The sequence below is a fragment of the Carcharhinus amblyrhynchos genome, chromosome 7, assembly GCF_965287045.1.
Source record: "Carcharhinus amblyrhynchos chromosome 7, sCarAmb.v2.hapA, whole genome shotgun sequence".
NCBI classification, from domain to species: Eukaryota; Metazoa; Chordata; class Chondrichthyes; order Carcharhiniformes; family Carcharhinidae; genus Carcharhinus; species Carcharhinus amblyrhynchos.
Genome location: NC_137330.1, coordinates 104,388,847 through 104,406,226, shown reverse-complemented (window position 1 = coordinate 104,406,226; position 17,380 = coordinate 104,388,847). Strand labels below are relative to the sequence as shown.

General features: G+C 45.4%; 1 protein-coding gene across 1 annotated transcript in view; it reads left to right on the top strand.

The window, feature by feature from the left end:
* Positions 1 to 17,380, top strand: part of ak9 (adenylate kinase 9) — a 341,329-nt gene that overhangs the window by 111,508 nt on the left and 212,441 nt on the right. The window contains exon 14 of the mRNA XM_080193447.1: positions 10,565 to 10,651. Coding sequence (XP_080049573.1) covers positions 10,565 to 10,651 — 87 coding nt within the window. The remainder of the gene's footprint in view (positions 1 to 10,564; positions 10,652 to 17,380) is intronic.

The window sequence follows — 17,380 nt, the reverse complement described above, 5'->3', positions numbered from 1 at the left end:
TAGTGTAATTCCCCAACCCTTTCATAGCCTCCTCTATCCCTCCTGAAACATCTGTTTCCTGGAATGTTAAGCTGCCAATCCTGTCCTTCCTTTAACCAAGTCTCTGTAATCATAGAATCATAGAATGTCTACAATGCAGAAGGATGCCATCATAGTTCCAAGTATTAATTCAAACTCTTAAGTTCATCTGCCTTACTTGTTACATAGAAAAATGGAACATAAGAACAGGAGGAGGCCATTTGGTCCTTCGAGCCTACTGGATATAGTACTTGGGGTGAATGGAATCAAAGTTTATGAGGAAAAAGCAGGATTAGGCTATTGAGCAGACAATCAGCCATGAGTATAATGAATGTTGGAGTATGCTCGAAGGACCAAGGGGAACAGCTATATAGTTTAAATGGTCTACCCTGAATCCTTAGATTGTGACCCCTGGGTCTAGACTCCCCCCCATCATCTGGAATACGCTCCTTGCATCTACCCTGTCTAGTCCTGTTAGAATTTTATAAGTCTCCATGAGATACCTCCTTATTCATCTGAGCTCCACAAGGCTCCCCTTGTCAACTCTACTAGTTACATTTTCAAAGAATTCCAACAGATATGTCAAGCATGATTGCCCCTTCAGAATCCATTCTGACACTGTCTGATCCTGCCATTGCTTTGTCAATGCTCTGCTATAAAGTCCTTGATAATGGATTCAAGAATTTTCCCCACTACCAATGTCAAGCTTACTTGTCTATAAATCCCTGTTTTCTCTCTATCTCCCTTTTTAAATGTTGGAGTGACATTAACTACCCTCCAATCTGCAGGGACTATTTCAGAGTCTGTAGAATCCTGGAAGATAAGCACCAATCCCCTATTTCTAGAGCCACTTTCTTAAGTACTCTGGGATGTGGATTATCAGACCCTGGGGATTTATTCCCCTTCAATCCCATCAGTTGTCCCAGCACGATTTCTCTACTAATATTTATCTCCCTCAGTTCTTCCCTCTCACTAAATCTTGCATTCTCCAACATTTCTGGCATCTGATTTGTGTCCTCTTTTGTGAAGACAGAACCAAAGTATGTATTGAGTTGCTTGGCCATTTCTTTCTCCTCTATTATCCACTTCTCGCATTGAAGTAAATGCACTTCAGTTCACCAGTTCAGTCATCTTTCTTTGATCAGCAGCCACACCCTGCCTGCACTCGCTCTGAGTCTCACTGGCAACCACATTCTCTGCATCTTACTAGTTCCCCCTCAGTTAATTCTCTTCGGTTTGCCATCCCCCTGCCAAACTAATTTAAATCCTACCGTGTGACACTAGTAAACCTCCCGGCCGGAATAAAGAACAAAGAACAACACAGCACGGGAAACAGGCCCTTCGGCCCAACGAGCCCGCGCTGCCATTTTAACATTATGAGTCCCCCCTCCATCCATGACCATTGTCTATGCTTATGGCATTCCACATTGAGGGAAGACTAATTTAGGGACAATTTGTTACATCAGTCAGCCGAACAGCACATCTTTGGGGTGTGGGAGGAAACCGGAGCACCTGGAGAAAACCCACGCAAGCACAGGGAGAATGCGCAAACTCCCGTAGACACTGACCCAAATCTATGTATCTGCACAGCAAACAGTGATAGTCACTGAGCTGTCGTGTTGCCCAGCACCTGGTCCAGTTTAAGTGTACACTAACGACGCGAAGTACTAGGCTACTCTCGAAACAACCAAGACCAGCCCTCGTACGACCCATCGCGTGTATGCCCCTTGTTGGACAACAAGGCGGGCCAAAGCACCTGTGGATTAAAAGAGAAAAACATCAATACCATGCACATCCTTATACAAACATTTAAGGGAATCCCCAGAAGCTCGACAGTAAAACAAGTGAGCCAGAAAATATGTTGGAAGGTCCATAGGAATCAATTGATTCCCAGGGACGTCCCAAGGCTCCTGAACCTTATTTAGAACAGTCTCCTATATCCCTCCACCTCCATCCCGCTCATGTGTTTATCTAAGTAACTCTTAAACAACTCCAGCGTGCCTGCCTCCACCGCCTTACTTGTCAGAGCATTCCATATCCCCACTACCCTCTGTGTGAAAATCCTCCCTCTAACATCCGAATTATACCTCGCCCCCCTCACCCTAAGCCCGTGTCCCCTCATAATATGCGTTTCCAATCTAGGAAAAAGCTTACCACTGTTTATTCTATCTATACCCTTCATAATCTTATATACCTCTATTAGATCTTCCCTCAGTCGCCGTCTTTCAAGGAAAACAGCCCCAGTTTGTCCAATCTTTCCTCATAACCCAGTCCTTCCATACCAGGCAGCATCCTGGTACACCTCCTCTGCACTCTCTCCAGGGTCTCCACATCTTTCCGGTAGTAAGGCGACCAGAACTGGACGCAGTACTCCAAATGCGGCCTAACCAACGTTCTATACAACTGCAACATTAGACTCCAGCTCTTATACTCTATACCCCTTCCTATAAAGGCTAACATACCATAAGCTTTTTTCACAACCTTCTCCACTTGTACTGCCACCTTCAAAGACTTGTGCACTTGCACCCCCAGGTCCCTCTGCGTTTCTATACTCTTTATAGGTCTTTATCATATAACTCCCCCCTACATTATTTCTCCCAGAATGCATCACCTCACACTTAGCAGGATTAAATTCCATCTGCCATTTATCTGCCCAATATACCAGCCTATCTATATCCCGTTGTATTGCCTGACACTGCTCCTCACTGTCTGCCAATCCAGCCATCTTAGTGTCATCTGCAAATTTGCTGATCACACCACTTACTCCCTCTTCCAAGTCATTTATGTATATCACAAAGAGAAGAGGTCCCAGTACTGAGCCCTGAGGCACACCACTAGTGACAGACCTCCAGCTAGAAAAGGACCCTTCCACTACTACTCTCTGTCTCCTATTACCAAGCCAGTTATCAATCCATCTAGATACCTGTCCTTGTATTCCATGAGCCTTAACCTTTTCAACCAACCTACCATGAGGGACTTTGTCAAACGCCTTACTGAAATCCATACAGACGACATCAACGGCTCGTCCTTCGTCGACCGTTTTTGTCACCTCCTCAAAAAATTCTACCAGATTCGTAAGGCAAGACTTCCCCTTAACAAAGCCATGCTGCGTATCCCTAATCAGATCGCAACGCTCTAAATGCTCATACATCCTATCCCTAAGAATCCTCTCCATCAACTTGCCTACCACTGACGTCAACTCACAGGCCTATAGTTACCAGAGTTATCCCTCCTACCCTTTTTAAACAACGGTACCACGTTCGCTATCCTCCAGTCCTCTGGGACTTCACCTGTGCCCAAAGAAGAGACAAAGATTTGCATCAGAGGCCCAGCAATTTCATCTCTTGCCTCCCTAAGCAGCCTAGGATTAATGCCATCAGGCCCCGGAGATTTATCAGTTTTAATGCTACCTAAAAGCCCTAACACTTCCTCCCTCGTAATGGATAATTCCTTCAACTGGTCTACAGCTCCCTCCAAGACAGTACCAGACATCAAGCCCCTCTCCTTTGTGAATACCGACGCAAAGTATTCATTCAGGATCTCCTCCATTCCCTCGGACTGTACATAGAACATAGAACATTACAGCGCAGAACAGGCCCTTCGGCCCACGATGTTGAGCCGACCAGTTACAAAACAATGACCCACTAACCTAAACCAATCCCTTTTCGTCCATAAACCTATCCACGGATCTCTTAAACGCCCCCAAACTAGGCGCATTTACAACTGCAGCAGGCAGGGCATTCCAATCCCTCACCACCCTCTGGGTAAAGAACCTACCCCTGACATCTGTCCTATAACTACCCCCCCCTTAATTTAAAGCCATGCCCCCTCGTGCTAGATTTCTCCATCAGAGGAAAAAGGCTATCACTATCCACCCTATCTAAACCTCTAATCATCTTATATGTTTCACAGTTCACTGTAAGCACAGTTCCCCTCCTCTGTCCCTGAGAGGACCAATTTTTCCTCTAACCACCCTTTTGTTCCTGACATAGGAGTAAAATGCCTTTGGATTTACCTTAATCCTGTCTGCCAAAGCCATTTTATGCCCCCTTTTTGCCCTTCTAACTCCCTGTTTGAGCTCCCTCCTACTCTCTCTGTATTCCTCCAATACTCTCTCTGTTCCCAGTTGCTTAGACCTAACATACGCCTCCAGTTTGGATGCAGCTTGTCCTTATATAGGTCCCAGCTGCCTGAAAAGAGATTCCAATTGTCCAGATATCTGAAACTCTCCCTCCTACACTAGCTGTTTAGCCACGTGTTGAGCTGTATTGCCTTCATATTTCTAGCCTCACACTGGGATGTGGCACAGGGCGTAATCCTGAGATTACAACCTTGGAAGTCCTGCTTTTTAACTTTCTACCTAACTCCCTAAACTGCTGCTGCAGGACCTTGTTACTCTTCCTACCTATGTTGTCAGTACCAATATGTACCACGATACCTGGCTGTTCACCCTCTCTGTTCAGAATGCTTTCTGCTCGTTCAGGGACATCCTGAACACTGGCACCAGGGAGGCAACATACCATCCTGGAGTCTCTTTCACACTCACAGAAGCGCCTATCTGTACCCTTAACTGTAGAGTCCCCTATAACTATTGCTGTAGTGCTGTTTGTCCCTCCCTGCTTAATAAGAGAGCCAACCGTGGTGCCACCATTCTGGCTGCTGCTGCTGTTATCCCCTGATAGACCATTGAGGCTTAACTGTAGGTGGGTTTACTGATTTTGTACTTATGATTATTCAAGAGGCATTTGACAAAGAACAGCATAATATACTTAATTGCAAAAATGAAGCCCATAGGTTAAAATGGCCATGACAAAAGTGAATATGAATTGGGCAGAGAAATATGAACAAAGTTTTGGTGGCTTGTTATTATTCAAACTGAAGGGTAGCATACAGTGGTGTCTCCATGTTTAGCATTAGGCCAATACCCCATTTTGAAATATATTAAGAACCTAGACTTGAACTTACAGGAACAATTTCAAAGTTTGCAGATGATATGAAACTCAGAAATGTTATAAATAAATGGAGAGGATAGTAACAGACTGAAGGAAAACAAAAGCAAACTGGTGAAATGGTCAGATGTGTGGAAAAATAGATTTAATGCAAAAATATTGTATTTTGGAAGGAAGAATGAGGAGAAGCAATATAAATTTAATAGCATATTTTTGAGGGTACTACAGGGCCATATAGACCTGGGGCTTCACATGCACATGTGTTTGAAGATGGCAGGACAAGTTGATATTTTTATTTTTTAATTCATACGGGATTCTTGGCTTTATTAAAGATAGAGGTAGAGAGTACACAAGCAAGCAGTAAACCCTCAGTTAGGCTCCAGCTTAGTGTTGTGTTTGAGTCTTGCACCATACATTGAGATTTACAAAAAAATCGTCCATGAGATGTTGGTGTCACTAGCTAGGCCAGCATTTACTGGCCCATTTGTAGTTGCCCTCGGGCAGCACGGTGGCACAGTGGTTAGCACTGCAGCCTCACAGTACCAGGGACCCTGGTTCAATACCAGTCTCGGGTGGCTGTCTGTGTTGAGTTTGCACGTTCTCTCTGTGTCTGTCCGGGTGCTCTGGTTTCCTCCCACACTCCAAAGATGCGTAGATGGGGTGGATTAGCAATGCTAAATTGCCCTTACTGTCAGGGGGACTAGCAGGATAAATACATGGGGTTACGGGGTTAGGCGCTGCCCCTGTGGCACTACCTGATGCCCATTGGGCAGTGCCAAAATGCCAGTGGGCACTGCCAATTTGTCCCTTGCCCATACCAGGAGGCCAGGTTGGCACTGCAAAACTGACAATACCTGGGTGCACATCCCCCCCACCTTATCCCGACCCTCTGAGGCCCCCCTTCACTCCAGCGGGGTTGGGCTGCCAGCATCCCACAAGTCGGGAGCTATTGTAAATCCATCTGGAGTGAAACACTCCTGGTTGGGGGAGGAGGAGAGGAGGGGAGGCTAATAATCACGTAAATTGTATTGAAATGGCCATTTCAATAATTTATACAACTCCGCACCGATTTCTGGCGCACAGCTGATGGTGTGGAAATCTGGCATCCAGAGACTCACAGAGGCCATGGCACCCAGTGGAGAGCCTGCTAAATGACCTCTGCTTGAGCGCCCTGGCTCGCGTGCTACAAATGGAGTGCAGTGGGCTGGGAGAATTGCTCCTGGAATGTTAAGAGGAGATATATAATTGTCCAGAATTCTAATGCCTAACAGTTCTGGTAAAGTAAATAGGAAAAAGTGTTTTGAATATCAGAAGGTTCAAGCAGTGCCAGAAGATCTGAGATAAAGTGGGGAGATTATTTTATTCACGCCCTGTTCTTATAATCTTGTATACACTTCCTGAAAGGATGGTAGAAATACATTAATTCAGCAATAAACTGCAAAACAGAAGTGGATAAATATTTGAAGGAAATACAAATGATGCTTTGAACTAATCGGATCACACTTTCAAGGTATGATGGACTGAATGGTTTTGATTGGCAGCCAGAACATGGGGTGAGGTAGTATTTCTGTCACCGGTGTCCTAATCATACAGCAATGATCTGACGATCAGTTGTATTATTGTTTTATTAGGATCACTGGTGTTTTAAAATTTTATTTTAGCACTTCTAAGAACAAGCAAAGTTAAATTCTGTGTGTTCTAATTATCTTGAACTTATTAATATTGCTTTATTAATATGGTATGGTGTCGTGTACAAGCTTTGATTTTAATTTGTTAACCTACTACTAACACTGCTAAAATAGTTTGAATACTCCAAGAAATCCTGTGCTAAATAGAATAGAAAGAAATCTCACAATTTGTAGCAAAAGCAGCAAGCTTTCAGGACAGCCTGTCCCTTCGTCAGGTGGCTGGGAGTTCTGTTCATAAAAAGGAACTCCCAGCCACCTGACAAAGGGACAGACTGCCCCGAAAGCTTTTAGCTTTTGCTACAAATAAACCTGTTTGGACTTTAAAGTGGTGTTGTGGGATTTCTTTCTGTTTCATCCCAGTCCAACGCCGGCATCTCCACATCCTAAATAAAATATCCAGGGCATTAACAAGAGAATATCAGTGCAAGCCAGGTCTTTTTATGGTGGTTTCATAAATAATGGGCTAAATTGCACCTGGCCTATGGAACAGAATGAGGCTGAGTGGTGAGGAGAGTGGTGCTTTAACACGGTGAAAGAAGGTGCAGTATCTATCATGTTCCGATCAACATGTCAAGGTGGATTCTCTGGGCTCACTAGCACTGATTTTGAATCACGACAGCCTGGAGAATTGGGCATCTGCGCAAAAATGCATTTTGTGCCAGATGCCAAACCAGTCACAATGCTCCCATCCCGCTTGGGAATTTTCACTGTAACTTCATTGCAACCTACTTGTGACACTAATAAATAAACTAAACTTTAGGTTGTCAATGCCAGGTTGACGAGGACAGTGTACTCTGGGCGTTGCCAAGTTGGATAACCTGAAGGGAGCTGAGTTGGGGGAACTGAGGGGGAAGGAGAGCTGAGTTGGGGGAAGGGATAAGTCACCCTCATACCTGTGTGCGGGGTGGGAGGGTTACCCGTTATTTGCAGGTTGAGGGGGAGGATGACCCTCTTTGGTGAGGCATTGATGTTGCTCTGCTGGTCAGTTGGAGTTCACCCTTTTCTTTTGTGGGAGGGTTACCGGTCTCCAAGCATAGAGATCCCTTTGAAAATGATGGTCTGGTTTCAGAACAGCAGGACTGCCTGGTGGGTTGTCCTTAATGCATAAATTAGAATCCCACCTAATAGACGTTGCTCATGCCAGTTTTCCCAGATTTCTCACTGGTGTGGGCAGTTCGGGAGAATCACGACCATTATCTTGATTGTGGTGAGAAGATGTCAGGCAGCTCAGTGATCAGAGACCAATTGAATCATTTAAATGGAGAGCTGAGGATCACATCTTGCTACCATTGCTAATTATCTTGAACTCATTAATATTGCTTTACCTAGTCATCATGGTATGGTGTCGTATATAAACTTTGATTGCTAACCTAGTACTAAAATTGCTAAAATACTTTGAATACTCAAGTAATCCTGTGCTAAATAGAATATGAAATAGATATATATATATATAGAATCTGTATAGAATAGAAATAGAATATCCAGGGCATTAACTAGAGAGTATTAGTGGGTCCTCTGCCGCATAGGAAAATCATCAGGTAAATCCGAGTGATCCTCCCCCAAGCGGGAAGTGAAGGGGACCTCCTATTCGGACAATCTGTGGCCCAAGGAGGAGTCCCAGTAGCAATAGCTGTCTGTGCTCTCAATAACCCCACCCATCCAGTTTTGGGAACCTACCCGGCCGACCACAGTACACTTAGACTCTAGTTACTTGGCTCAGAGAGTGCTGTGCTCCCAGAGGCATCCTTGAGGCTGCTGAGCTCAAGTGGGAGGGTGAGAATCCGGTCGTTGTGGTACATGTGGGTGCCAACGACGTAGGCAAAATGCGAACTGAGGATCTGGGGAGGGAGTGTGAAAAGCTGGGAATGGAATTAAAAAGTAGAACCGACAAGGTGGTTATCTCTGGACTACTGCCTGAACCGTGTGCAGACGGGCGTAGGGTTGATAAGATTAAGGAAGTGAATGGGTGGCTCAGGGATTGGTGTGGGAGGAATGGGTTTGAATTTATGGGGCATTGGCACCAGTATTGGGGTAGGTGGGACCTGTACAGGTGGGATGGGGTTGGTCTGAACCGTGCTGGGACCAGAGTCCTGGCGAATCGTGTAGATAGGACTGTAGAGCTTTAAACTAATGGTGGGGGGGGGGGGGGCGCGGTGCGAGGGTAGGTGAAATTACGGGGTCTAAAGTTAAGGAGAGGGTACAGGTAAGGGAAGAGGCCAAGGATGTCCCAATAATAAAGGGAGTAAGGGGGTGTGAGTAAGGTTGGTGGCATTCCTGCAAATAGGGTACAGGTGAAGGCTGGGATGGAGGCACTTTTTCTGAATGCACGAAGCATTTGGAATAAAGTGAATGAGCTGGTGGCGCAGATCAGCACAAATGGATATGATCTGGTGGCCATTACAGAGACGTGGCTGCAAGGTGACAGGGATTGGGAGCTGAATGTACAGGGGTATCAAGTGTTTAGGAAGGATAGGCGGGAGGAAAAAAGGGGGGGCGTAGCTCTGCTGATTAAGGATAGCATCAGGGTGGTAGTAAGGGATGATATAGGAACCAAAGAGCAGAAAGTGGAATCATTGTGGGTGGAGATTAGGAACAGCAAAGGGAGGAAGACGCTGGTGGGTGTCGTCTATAGGCCCCCAAATAATGATCTGGAGGTGGGGCCGGCTGTTAACGCGCAAATAAATGCGGTGTGCAGGAATGGAACGGCGATAATGGAACGGCAAATTGCGCGGTGGGTGTGGAGAGTCTGCAGAAGGATCTAGATAGGCTGGGCGAATGGGCCAGGAGCTGGCAAATGGAATTTAATGTTGGCAAGTGCGAGGTGGTCCACTTTGGTAGGAATAAAAGTAGGAAGGATTATTACTTACGTGGCGAAAAACTGCAGCAGGCGACGGTGCAGAGGGACCTCGGGGTCCTTGAGCATGAGTCGCAAAAACCCACAAGCAGGTGCAGCAGGTGGTCAGGAAGGCGAATGGGATGCTGGCCTTCATAGCGAGGGGGATTGAATATAAAAGCAGGGAGGTCTTGCTGCGGCTATATAGGGCATTGGTGAGGCTGCAGCTGGAGTACTGTGTGCAGTTTTGGGCGCTGTACTTACGCAAGGATATTTTGGCCTTGGAGGAAGTGCAGAGGAGGTTTACTAGGCTGATGCCGGAGTTGAGGGGGTTGAGCTATGAGGAGAGGCTGAATAAACTAGGCTTGTACTCGTTAGAGTTTAGAAGAATGAGGGGCGATCTCATTGAGACGTATAAGATGATGAATGGGATGGGTAGGATAGAGGTGGAGAGACTCTTCCCGCTCAGAAAGGATAGTAGGACTAGGGGGCACAGCCTCAAGATAAAGGGGGGGGCGGTTTAGAACGGAGTTGAGGAAGAACTTCTTCACTCAAAGGGTGGTGAGTCTCTGGAATTCTCTGCCCGTTGAAGTGGTGGAGGCTACCTCGCTAAATATTTTTGATGGGTTTTTGATAAGAGAGGGGATTAAGGGTTATGGGGAGAGGGCGGGAATGTGGAACTGAGCCACTTCAGATCAGCCATGATCTTATTGAATGGCGGGGCAGGCTCGAAGGGCTAGATGGCCTACTCCTGCTCCTATTCCTTATGTTCTTATGTTCTTATGTTCTTATGAGCTGCTGGTCTTTTGATTGGCTGGCAGCTCCAGGGAAGATAACTGTTCTTAATAGGCATGGCAGCTCTGGAGGCAGTCAGTTAGCTGGTTACCATTGATGAGATAAGGCCCTGGGTCTCACAAACAGCCAAAGTAGAGTTGCTCATTCACTTTCGCACCTGTTGCAGAACCCCCATGACAAGAACAAAATTCAGTCCATTATTTACTATTTCAAACGAGATTGCAGTAAAAGTTCACTTGTTGCTCAAGCCATATTATTACTCATATCATTGTCTTTTACAGCTGAGTTTGAACGGCAAGCAGCTCTTGCTGGTTTGGAGACCACAGTTATAACTGAGGAAAATGAAGAAGTTGGAGATAAAGTAAAAGGTATAAATTCAGTTCAGCAACATACATTTTTTCTGAGATGAGATTACACTTGTTCAGGTTCTTGTAAACTAATTTAACCTAAATTTCATTTTCTTAGTAGCATTGCAACTTCAATTACATATAGAAACTGCAGATACAAGTTGAATAAAATCAGAAAGTGATGGAAATACACAGCAAATCTGGCAGAAAGAAAAAGAGTTAATGTTTCGAATCGAATATTTTTCTGTTATTTTAATGCAAGTTGAAATTTAGTAACCTGGATCCCAGAACAAATAATGCTAAAAGATGTTCTGAGACTGTCTTTCAGATTAAAAAGTAATAGTGTAGTTGTAAATCAAAATTTACAAAAACTTGATTAAATTTTATTTTACCCTAAAAACTCTAAGGATTGAAAAATTAAATATGCAGTTTTAAGACATCTTGAACATTGTATCAGAAACATTATGGGCGATATTAACTTCTCATCCCACTGGCCGATCGGCGAAGCGAGCAGTAAGATCTTAAGAGAGGCAGGAAATCAGGTTCACACCCGATTTCTCGCCTCTCATGATCTTACCAGGTCTGGATTTCTGGCAAGATCAGCCTCGTGCCTTTAATCCATTTAAATATGGGTTTAAATATTATTAGTGACCCTGGGACACAATTGTCTGGGCTCACTTGTGTTAGTGACTTCGCTGGAGAAGGTACTCACTGGTGAGGATCACGTATGGTCCTCAGCAATGGGCAGCAGACGTGATGGCCCCACTAGTGGGACCAGAGGCCATTGAGGCCCCCCAAGAAGTCAGTGGGTGGGGCCAGTGTTCCCTGGACTGTACCAGCCTGTCTCACCAGTGCAAGGTGATGGGGTCTGAGGGGTCAATATCTCAGCTAAGAAGGCAAGGCCTAAGGGGAGGTGGCTGGGGGAAGCTGCACACTCTGCAACTGGGATTGGCTGAGTTGCAGGGGAGCCATGCACTCTGTAACTGCTGATCAACTCCGGGGGGGGGGGGGGGGGGGGTTGGCAATTGATCAGGATGGAGGAGAGGGGAGTGTACAATTGACCAGGGATGGGTGGGGGAGCCAATCAGCTGGGGAGTGGAGCCTGAGGGGGTCAATATCTCAGCTGAGAAGGCAGGGCCTTCTCACCCAAGTGACCACAGGGTGGGGTGGGGGGGGGGGGGGGGGGGCAGTGGGGACAGGCGGGAGGTGGTGGTTGGTACATGATATTCAAGGAGTGGAGCTGACTGACAGATCTCTCTGTTCTGTGCAACAGAATAGAGTGATCTGCGTATGTGTGATTGTGCCTTCTACTATGAACTGATTGCTTTCTGGCACACTTAGGCCAACCCCCTCCCCTTTCTGGCAGGAAACAGATTGTGCATTATTTTTGGAGCAGAGTGATATAAGTTTGGACTTGTGGCCTTGCCGAAAAAATGGATCTGAAACTCTCCAGTTTTAGTGCTCGCTCAGGACTTAGAAGTTTTGCGGTAAGATCGCCCCTCCCCCCCACCAATGATTCTCGCACCTCACATTAATAAAGCACACTCAGCTAGAATGCTTATTTCTTCAACCTTTTCAGAGGACTTAGAAGCTTTGCATTAAATACCTCTGATGTTTGTTGGCTTTGTGATACACCACACAAGGCACATTTTCTTGGTTCTTTACTCATATATTTTTATATGTATATATATAGGGTTTGACAGTTCTAGGAGCAGAGGAACATAGGGGAAGGCCATGTGGCTGTTCAAGCCTGCTCCACCATTCAATAAGATCATGGCTGATCTGGTTGTGGTCTCAGCTTTATTTTCCTGTCTGCTCCTCCATGACCCTTGACTACCTACAAGAAATCTGTCTAAATTTCACTTGAACAAGTTCAAAGTCCGGCCTCATTACTTTGTGGGGAATCACCCTTTGGGAGGAGAGGTTTCTTCTCATCCTTGTAATTAAAGGCAGACCTCTTACTTTTAGACTGCCCCTTAGTTTTAGTCTCCTAATTAAGAGGAAACATCCTCTCTATCAAGACCTTCCATGATCTTACATGTTTTAATAAGGTCACCTCCCATTCTTTATAACTCCAAAAGGTACAGGCCTATTATAAAGAGGGGTATCTTCTCCCCCATCCACAAATAACTGGTAACCCCCACCATAACCTGGTCAGGAAGGTGACCCAATGTGACCCACCCCCCACTCAGACCCTTTCTGGTCTCAGACCCTCCATTCAACAGACCCTCCATTCGACTTCCTTCTCCCCTCAGACCCTCCACTCTGGGGAAGTGATGGCCTAGTGGTGTAATCAGTAACATAATCCAGAAACTCAACTAAGGTTCTGGGGATCAGGGTTTGAATCCCACATGACAGATGGTGGAGTTTGAATTTAATAAAAAGTATCTGGAATTAAGAACCTACTATTGACGATGAAACCATTTTAAATTGTCAGAAAAACCCATCTGGTTCACTAATGTCCTTTTATGGAAGTAAATCTGCTGTCATTGCCTGGTTTGGCTGACATGTGATTCCAGAGCCTCAGTAATGTGACTCTGAAATCTCAACTGCCCTTTGAACAAGGACAACTGGGGATGAGCAATACATGCTGGCCAGCCAGCAACGCCTATGTCCCACGTATGAATAAAAAAAACTCAGGCCGTTCTCCCCATCAGATGCCCTACTCAGCACCCATCAGGCCATGTCGGATCTCAAACAATGACGGGACACAGCACAGGAAAGAGATAGACAATCTGGTAAACTGATGTGATGACAATAATCTCCTCCTCAATGTCAACAAAATGAAGGAAATAGCCATTGACTTCAGGAAGCGCAATGGAAAGCTTGCCCCTGTCCACATCAACAGGAACGAAGTAGAAATGGTTGAGAGCTTCACATTTTAGATGTCCAGATCACCAACAACCTGTCCTGGTCCTCTAATGAACACTATAGTTAAGAAAGCTTCTACTTTCTAAGAAGACTAATGAAATTTTGTATGTCCACTATGACTATCACCAACATTTACAGATGCACCATAGAAAGCACTTTTTCTATGTATATCACAGTTTCCTATGGCTCCTCTTCTATCCAAGACCTCAAGAAACTACAAAAGGTCATGAATGTAGCCCAATCCATCATGCAAATTAGCCTCCCATCCATACACTCTGTCTATACCTCTGCTGCGTCAGAAAAGCAGTAAACAAAATTAAGGACCCCATGAACCTCTGATATACTCTCTTCCACATTTTTCCAACGAGAAAAAGATACAAAATCTGAGGATGTACCAACTGACTCAAGAACAGCTTCTGCCCTGTTGCCATCAGACTTTTGAATGGACCTACCTCACATTAAGTTGGTCTTTCTCCACACCCTAAGAATGACTGTAACACTACATTCTGCAGTCTCTCTTTGCCTTCTCTGTGAATGGTATGCTTTGTCTGTATAGTGTGCACTGTATACCAATAATGTGACATTTTTTGGGTGAGCTTAGTTAATTGAATTTACAACACTGTGCAACATAGAGGCTTCAGGTGATTCACGCTAGCAGGGCTGCGGGGGTGGGGTCCTAATCCTATTCAAGAAGCTGGCATCAGATTACTCAGGGGGCCGTTGGGCCTGCACTAATCCCCCAACCTCCCCTCCCCACCGCCCCCATTGCCAGACTACCGATCATTGGCCCAGACCTCTGGCTGACCCCAACCTCTGGCTGACCCCAACCCCGACCTCCAATCGCTGGTCCTACATCAGCCCCCACCCTCCAATGCAGAGTTCCACCAATTCCCTCCCCTCCTACTTATCCCCTCTGGCCTGCCTCCACCCATATCTGGCCCTGCCCCTCTTAGGCCCCTCTCTTGGTACTGCCCAGTGCCTGATGGGCGCTGCCTGTGTGCCAGACTGGCAGTGCCATGGTGTATGGTGTGCAGTGCCGGGGTTATTCTATGCCAATTTGGCTGTTTTATTTCAGGATACTCCTCCACCTTGTTACTAAAATACCACCTCCAATGACTTCCTCAAAGCAAAATCCAGTATCAGTGATACTATCTACTTCTAGCTCCCATGAGCTATTGGTGGAAGGATTGTGTGACATTGATCCAGAATATAATGTCCCATCTTCATAAATGGCATGTGGCAAAGGTGATTATAGTACATTCCATTAATGGTTCAGAATTAAGTTTTGCACATACATGTTGGTATGTGCTATCATGGAACCTGTGATGTTCATGAAACCTCTTTCCCCTTCCCATTTAGATGGCATGGTGGCACATGGGTAGCACTGTTGCTTCAGTTGCCAGGGTCCTAGGTTCAAATCCAGATTGGGTCACTCTGTGTGAAGTTTGCACTTTCTCTCCATATTTGCATGGCTTTCCTCCGGGTGCTCTGGTTTCCTCCCACAGTCCAAAGATGTGCGGATTAGGTTGATGGGCTATTGACCTTAGTGTCAGGGGGATTAGCATGGTAAATGCATGGGGTTATTGGAATAAGGCCTGGGTGGGATTGTGGTTGGTACAGACTTGATGGGCTGAATGACTTCCTGTACTGTAGGGATTCTATGATTAGTTGCTTAATTGTCCACTACCAATTATGGATGTGGCAGAACTTTGCTTTGATCCTTTGATTGTTGGATTGCTTAGATTTATTTGATAATATGCTGGTTGTGTTTTTTAGCTTGCATGCCTTGCTGTGTTCATCGAGTTGACACTTCATTTTCATGTACGCCTGATGTTGTTCCTGATGCTGTACTCTTTTGGCCTTTTGAAGGAGAGTTTGTCATCAGCTTGATGGTGATAGAAGAGTGAGGCAAAGATAACATTTCCATAATGTTGGAAATTATGATTTGGTTCTGCTGTTGCTGATGACCTACAGGACTTCATGAATTCCAGCTTCTGGATCTGAGCTTAATCTAGCCTACTTACTTTGGTTGTGGTTCCACCCAACATGTTGGAGTGTGACAACATGATACTAGTCACTCTTGCAACTGTGATAAGTAACTTGATCAGGGCAGAATCAAATAGGTAGTGCCCTTTGGTTGGTTTTCTGATCATCTACCGTGTGCACAGTTTGGCAGTTATGTCCTTTAGGATTCAACTAGTGATGGTGATACAATTAATTCCTGGTGATTGATACTGAAATTCCCCTATTTAAGAGTATATTCTATTTTAGGAATGCCAGCACAAGAGTTCAGCCCCCTGAGCCTGTTCCATCATTGAATACAGGTTACTGTGGGAGGCAAGGGACCTCCTCTTTGACCACAGGTGAAGTTCCAGAGGACTGGAGAATAGCCAATGTTGTTCTCTTGTTTAAAAAAAGAAGCAGGGATAATCCAGGAAATTATAGACTGGTGAGTCTGACAACAGTGGTGGGGAAGCTTTTGGAGAAAATACTGAGGGACAGGATATATGCACATTTGGAAGAACATCGACTAGTTAATGACAAGCAGCATGGTTTTGTTGGGGGAAGGTCATGTCTCAGCAAATTGATGGTCTCACCAATTTGTCTCACCAACTTGATACCTAACACCTCTCCCATCACCCATGGCACCTTTCCATGTAATCACAGAAAGTGTAACACCTGCCCCTTTACCATGGTCTCAGAGTGCTCATACAGCAAGGCAATATGGGTTGAGCTCAGGATGTGGATCGCTTGGAGGTTTGGGTGGAGAGGTGGCAGATGGAGTTTAATCCAGACAAATGTGAGGTAACGCATTTTGGAAGGTCTAATAAAGATAGGAAGTACATAGTAAATGACAGAACCCTTAACGGTATTGATAGGCAGAGGGACCTGGGTGTACAGGGTGTACAGGTCACTGAAAGTGGCAATGCAGGTGGAGAAGGTATTCAAGAAGGCATATGGCACACTTGCCTTCATTGACTGGAGTATTGAGTTTAAAAAATTGTCAAGTCATGTTGCAGCTTTATAGAACCTTCGTTAGGCCACACTTGGAATATAGTGTTCAATTCTGGTCGCCACACTACCAGAAGGATGTGGAGTCTTTGGAGAGGGTACAGAAAAGATTTACCAGAATGTTGTCTGGCATGGAGGGCATTAGCAATGAGGAAAGGTTGGAGAAACTTGGTTTGTTCTCACTGGAACGACAGGGGTTGAGGGGACTAGTAGAAGTCTCCAAGATAATGAGAGGCGTGGACAGAGTGGATAGTCAGAAACTGTCTCCCTGGGTGGAAGAGTCAATTACTAGGGGGCATTGATTTAAGGTGCAAGGGGCAAGGTTTAAAGGAGATATATGAGGCAAATTTTTTTACACAGAGGATGGTGGTGCCTGGAACTTGCTGCCGGGGGAGATAGTGGAAGGAGATACAATAATGAGTTTTAAGTGACATCTGGACAAATACATGAATAGGATGGAAATAGAGGGATATGGTCCCTGGAATGGTTGAGAATTTTTGTTCAATCGGGCAGCATTGTCAGTACAGGCTTGGAGGACCGAAGGGCCCGTTCCTGTGCTGTTATTTTCTTTGTTCTTTGTTTAACCAGCATGTCTTTCAAACTGTGAGAGGAAATTGGAGCACCTGGAGGAAACCCATGCAGACATGGGGAGAACGTGCAGACTCTGCACAGACAGTGACCCAAGCTGGGAGTCAAACCCAGGTCCCTGGTGCTATGAGGAAGCCGTGCTAACTACTATGCCACCAAGATAATAGCTACCATTTTGTGTTCTTCCCCCTCGAGATAGCAGCCAACAATTAAATCATCCTTTTGATTATTTTCATACTGGATCTTGAGCTTTCAATATTTTCTACCCTCAGAACATCC